General features: G+C 36.6%; 1 protein-coding gene across 2 annotated transcripts in view; it reads left to right on the forward strand.

Moving 5' to 3' along the window:
* HAUS1 (HAUS augmin like complex subunit 1) overlaps positions 1-2715 on the forward strand; it is a 15793-nt gene extending 13078 nt beyond the window's left edge. Inside the window, exons 6-9 of one of the 2 annotated variants that reach the window (XM_027118411.1) lie at positions 29-94; positions 885-956; positions 1411-1458; positions 2463-2715. In XM_027118411.1, coding sequence (XP_026974212.1) covers positions 29-94; positions 885-956; positions 1411-1458; positions 2463-2513 — 237 coding nt within the window. In that variant the 3' untranslated portion in view covers positions 2514-2715. The remainder of the gene's footprint in view (positions 1-28; positions 95-884; positions 957-1410; positions 1459-2462) is intronic. The other variant, XM_027118412.1, reaches the window with a different exon arrangement.
* Positions 2716-6247: the final 3532 nt, after the last annotated feature.

Consider the following 6247-nt stretch of genomic DNA (forward strand, 5'->3'; position numbering starts at 1 on the left):
ACTGAACTCCCTGTTTTTGTAATTGTAGGAGCAACTTTCAGCCAGAGGAATGGATGCTTCTCTGTCTCATCAGTCACTGGTAGCACTTTCAGAGGTACGCTTACTTTAACCCAATTTAACTTACTTCAAAATGTTCGTGCACAATCTACTTTTCCATTTGTTTCTTTTTATAGAGCTTTATTCACTATTGACCTGATTTATTTTCCTTTACCGCTGTACTTTATGTTCACCAGTATTTATATCTTTATTACTTGTTTATCTATATATCTTCTTCCATTTGTTTGGTTTCCTTTATTTATTACTATATGCTAGAAACTCTTTGCTGGAGTCAGTTATATGTTATTGATTTATTTATTGAATGAATGTATCGAGGGACTATGTGCTAACCACCTAGGTCCTCCTCTTTATTCTCTTTCAGTAAAACACAGGTCCCATACTCCTGTAGAATGCAATTCTGGGGTTTTAGATTGTATAAGGGTTTTATCTTTCATGGGAAGAGGGAGAAATGAAAGGTTTTGTTTTACTTTTTTTTCTTAAGATTTTTTTGTAGTTTGATTTTTGGAATTTAAAATTGGCAATTCATAAGTATGTATTTGAGACTCTTAATTATTCCCTGATGTTCTGATTCCTCTTAATTACATTGTTTTGTATTCCTAGGCAGCATACTTAAATCTTATTCTTAATAAATGGGAGTATAACTTTCCTATTTTAGCATCTTCTAAGGATTGTTTCCATTTGTTATCCATTTATCTTTGAAACTCTTTATTTGATACATTATTTAAACTATCCTAATGTTAATGCTTTGTCATGTTTTATTTCAGAAATAGACAGTGTTTAGTTGCATTGTGAATATCGCTATTACTCTGTGTTTTTTTCACCCCCAGAAATTGGCAGAACTAAAACGACAGACTATACCTTTGAAGAAAAAATTGGAGTCCTATTTAGATTTAATGCCGGTAATTATTTTTATGAAACAAACAAACAAAAATGTTCCTCTTTTCCACCTTTCCCCAAGGGCACTAAATGATCATGAAAATACTGGGTCCATGTTTAAGGATTTAAAATCTATGCTGAGGGACTTCCCTGGTGGTCCAGTGGCTAAGACTCCATGCTCCCAATGCAGGGGGCCCGGGTTCGATCCCTGGTCAGAGAACTAGATCCCACAAGCCTCAACTAAGAGTTCGCATTCTGCAACTAAAGATCCCACATGCCACAACTAAGACCCGGTGCAGCCAAATAAATATTTAAAAAATAAATAAATAAAGTCTGTGCTGAATTTTAGTATTGTATGTACATTGGATATACTTTCTACAACATTTTTTGCCTTTTGAAAAGGATTGTTACATTCTTTTTCCCCTTGCATCCTAGCTGAGACAACATAACCTTCCTTATTTTATTTTCCTTTAAAAGAATCCATCTCTTGCTCAGGTGAAAATTGAAGAAGCAAAGCGAGAATTAGTAAGTAGTTCCATTTTTTTCCTTCCGATTTTTAAAAAATAAATGCTGACATAGCTAAAGCTCCCTTTCTCCTCCTTCTTTCCTTTCTACTCAGAGGTGAGCCACAGTCCCAGACTTGCTGTGTATCATTACCATGCATCTTTTAATACTCTTATGGCATATACGTATCTTTTTTTTTTTCATAAAAAATACATAGTGGTCTTTTAAAATTTTGTATAGATTTTCCTGGATGGAAAAGGAGGGTTGAGAGACATAGAATATTCTAGGCAGAAGGAATTAACAAAAGCATAAGAGCTGAAAAATGGAGGACTTTTTCAAGCTTCAGCAAGTGAAGCAGTCCAGCTGCTTAGGAGTATGCAAGGGAAGATAGGGCTGAAGAAGGCCAATTGGTTTATGAGATGAAGGACCTTAAATATAAAGAAGGTTGTTCTTGGAGGCTGTAGGGGACCACTGAAAGTTGTTCTGTGTTACCTTGTTTTTTAAGCTAAAGAAAATGTGATAAAGGTTATGCTTTTTGATCAGGCCAGTTGTTTAAGGAGATTTTTCTGGAATCAGTGTATAGGGTGGATTGGAGGAGGGAAAAAGAAAATTGCAGAAACTAGTTGGCCTGTTTAGGCCAGATGAGAAGTAATGAAAACAGTGGCAATGAGATTGGAAAAGAGTGATGTGAGAGACATTGCAGAAGTATGTTGTTTAAGGAGTAAAAGTCAGAAAAATCTATTCAAGTATCACTGCAGTCATTCACCTCTCTAAAGGTTCCCCCCCCACCTTTTAATGTTTAATAGCATCAGGAGTCTGAAAACTTTTGGGGTGTGGGAAGTGGGGAGATATAAAAGCAAGGGGAATATCTCAAAGAATATTTAATATTTTGTAATGGTATTTTAAAAAATTTCTGTTTCAATGTTTTTCCTTTTTGCTTCCCGTATTTTAAATAACATTAGAAGTTAGAGCACCTTCTTTATGTCCTTATTTATAATATTTATGCTGTTTCTTTCTTCCTTTAGGATACTGTTGAAGCTGAACTTACAAAGAAAGTAAACATGATGGAACTGTGACCAGAGCCAAATAAATTTCATCTTAACAAAGTAAACTGAATAGGACTTTAAAGCATTATTTCCTCATGGCATTCCTTACACCTTAATTTCTGTGTTCTTAGATGAGATAATAATGTCATTATTGATAGAATAGTGGTTTCTGATTGTGTATTAAATTTTTATGCTCAAATACAGTTTTCGTATGAAAAAACATTGGTTTTCTATGCTGTTGGTGGTTAAATGTCCTTCAGTAGTTCTCTTAGGTGAACTGTGACTGTTGTCCTGCAGTCGCTCACTAGGTCAGCTAAGTGAAAGGGAAAGGTTCTGCAACTTCAGTTATGTTTCTCCCACACCCCCGATCAGCTTACCTGCCTACCTCCAAATGTTCATATATGCAGGAATTTGGTTTATGAAAAAGATGACCTTTTAAATCAGTCGTAGAGAGATAGGTAATTCAATACATGGTGCTAGATCTGTACTTCACCCCTTGTATCAGGGTAATTTCAAGGGATCAAAGATTTAAATATTTTTTTAAAAAGTTAGTAAAAGAAATGGAGGAGTTTCAATGTTTTGATTTTTAAATAATCACAGAGTCAGAAACTTATGACAAATCCAGGAGCCATAAAAAAACGATTGAAATGTTTGAAAATTTTGAAATACCAAAACTTCCTGTATGGCAAAATCTTTCATAAATAAAATCAAACCATGACAAATGTAGTGTAGAGAAGAAGAGAGATTTTTCACTATGTAGCTTTTTGGACTTCAAAAAATTTTGTACCAGGGAATCAAGAAGCAATTAGTTTTTTAAAGATTATCTAATTGACCTTAAAAATTTCCCTCCTCTCCTTTTCCACAAATATATGGCTAAAGACATTTGTATTTCCTTTTTTGGAGACTGTCCATTTCCTTTAGCCATTTAGGTATGGTAGTTTGATCTTTTTCTTAACAGTTTAAGACAGCTCCTGATGTGTTAGCTATATTTGAATTGTAAATATTTTCCAAGTTTGTCGTTTAACTTAATTGCAGTGCTTTTGGTAAGGTAACTTGGTAGGTTGACTGTGGAAATAACCACCATAATTCTTCCCATGGCTGTGCACTCACCCTTTGTATTGTGACCTTGCTACTTTTCCGTTGAGAGGTGGAGTCTATATCTAGCAAATATTAGAAAAACAGAGGATTAAAAACTGGTTGTGTGGGACTTCCCTGGTAGTCCAGTGTTTAAGAACCACCTTCCAAATTAGGGGATGCGGATTTGGACCCTGGTCGGGGAACTAAGATCCCACATGCCATAGGGCAATTAAGCCTGTGCACCACAACTAGAGAGGAGCCCACACACCACAACAAAGAGCCTGTGCACCACAACTAAGACCCGATGCAGCCAAATAAATAAAATAAAAAACAAAACAAAACTGGTTTTGCATTGGATCTTGCCCTCTCTTACTGCTCTAGAATTCTGAGACTATCATGTGAAGAAGCCTGGACTATTGGAGGATGAGCTGAGACAAGTAATTCCAGCTGAGCCCTGTTCCCACCCCAAGACCAAACAGGCTGCCAACTGCCAAATATGGGAATGAGTCCTTCTTACACTGTCCAGCCCCACTTGAGCCACTAGCAGACTGCAGAGATCAACCACACTGATGCAGGCTAGAAGCCAACAGAATCAACCCTTAGAATCATGAGAAATAAGAAATGATTGTTGTTTGAAGCTTATTTTAAGTTTGGGGCTGGTTGTTAGCTGCAGTAGCTAGTTGATAAAATAGCTTTTGAAACTTATGTTCAAAGAAAAAGGAGAGCAAAAAATGTACAATATAAGAATCAAAAAAGAGGGACTTCTCTGGTGGTCCAATAGGTAAGGCTCCATGCCAGTGCAGGGGGTCTGGGTTTGATCCCTGGTTGGCGAACTAGATCCTGCATGCGTGCCGCAACTAAGAGTCTGCTTGCCACAAGTAAGAAGTCTACATGCCGCAACTAAGACCCGGCACAGCTTAAATAAATAATGAAAGACAGAGGCAAGCCAGATTTGGCTCACAGACTGTATTTGTCAACTCCTGCCCTACAACAGTAGCTATAAAATGAAAACAAAGAGGTATAGCTAATACATCAGTTGTGGAGTTAGCATGGAATCATAAAAAATGCTCAGTCCAAAAGAAGTCAGGAAATGAAAAAAAAGGAAAAGATGAGACAAATAGAAAACAAGATAGTAGATTTACACACAACCATATCAATAATCGCAATAACTGCAAATGATTTAAGTACTCCAATTAAGAAGCAGAGATTGTCAGCTTGAATAAAAAAATCAAGACAGTTAAATGCTGTCCCCAAGCAACCCACTTTAAAGATACAGGTAGACTGGCCTTCCCTGGTGGCGCAGTGGTTGAGAGTCTGCCTGCCGATGCAGGGGACACGGGTTCGTGCCCCGGTCCGGGAAGATCCCACATGCCGCGGAGCGGCTGGGCCTGTGAGTCATGGCCGCTGAGCCTGCGCGTCCAGAGCCTGTGCTCTGCAACGGAAGAGGCCACAACAGTGAGAGGCCCGTGTACCACAAAAAAAAAAAAAAAAAAAAATACAGGTAGATTAAAAGTAAAATCGTGGAAAATATATACAATGTAAATAGTAACTAAAAGTTTACAGTAATATCAAAATAGATGTTAGAACAGGAGATAAAGTTGTACATTTCATAGTGATAAAGAAGCCAAAATCATCCAATGGGGAAAGAATAGTCTTATGGTGCTGGGACAATTAGATGTCCAAATGCAAAAAATAAAGTTGGACCCTTAGCTCACAGTGTATATAGAAACTAAAAATGAATCAAAACCTTCAATATGAGCTAAAACTATAAAACTCTTAAAGAAAAGTTAGAGACAAGTCACGATCTTGGATATGACAAAGGATTCTTAGATATGAAGCCAAAAGCGCAAGCAACAAAAGAAAAAAATAGTTAAATTGGACTTTATGAAAATTGAAAACGTTTGTGTTTCAAAGGACACCATTAAGAAAGTGAGTAGGCAATCTACAGAATGTGGGGAAATATTTGCAAATCATGTCTGATAAGGGACTTGTACCAGAATCTATAAAAACTCACAACTCAATAATAAAAGACAAATAACCCAATTAAAAATGGGTAAGGGATTTGAATAGACATTTCTCCAGTCTAGATATATATGAATGCCTAATTAGCACATGAAAAGATGCTTGACATTAATTATCAGGGAAATAAAAATCAAAAACTCAGTGAGACACCATCTCATGCCCACTAAGATGGATAGAATAAAAGAGACATAATGACAAGTGTTGGTGAGGATGTGGACAAATTGGAACCCTCATACACTAATGGTAGGATGGTAATATGGTACAGTCATTTTGGAAAACAGTTTGGAAGGGTCTCAAATTACTAAATATCGAGTTACCTTCTGACCCAGCAACCCAACTCCCAGCTGTATACCCAAGAGAAGTGAAAACACATGTGCATACAAAAATTTATGCATGAATGTTTGCAGCAGCATTATTCATAACAATGCAAATGGGCAAACAATGTGGTATAGCCATACAATGGAATATTATTTAGTCATAAAAAGGAATGAAGTACCCAGACATGATACAACATGGATGAAACTTGAAACCATATGCTAAGGGAAAGAAGCCAGTCACAAAAAATCACTTATTGTAGGATTCCATTCATATGAAATGTCCTGAAATATATAGAGATAGCAAATGATGACTGAAGGATGAGGGATAGGGGGTAATAGCTAAAGGGT

The sequence above is a fragment of the Aethalodelphis obliquidens genome, unplaced genomic scaffold, assembly GCF_003676395.1.
Source record: "Aethalodelphis obliquidens isolate GAN/ISIS:26980383/991018 unplaced genomic scaffold, ASM367639v1 scaffold19, whole genome shotgun sequence".
NCBI lineage: Eukaryota > Metazoa > Chordata > Mammalia > Artiodactyla > Delphinidae > Aethalodelphis > Aethalodelphis obliquidens.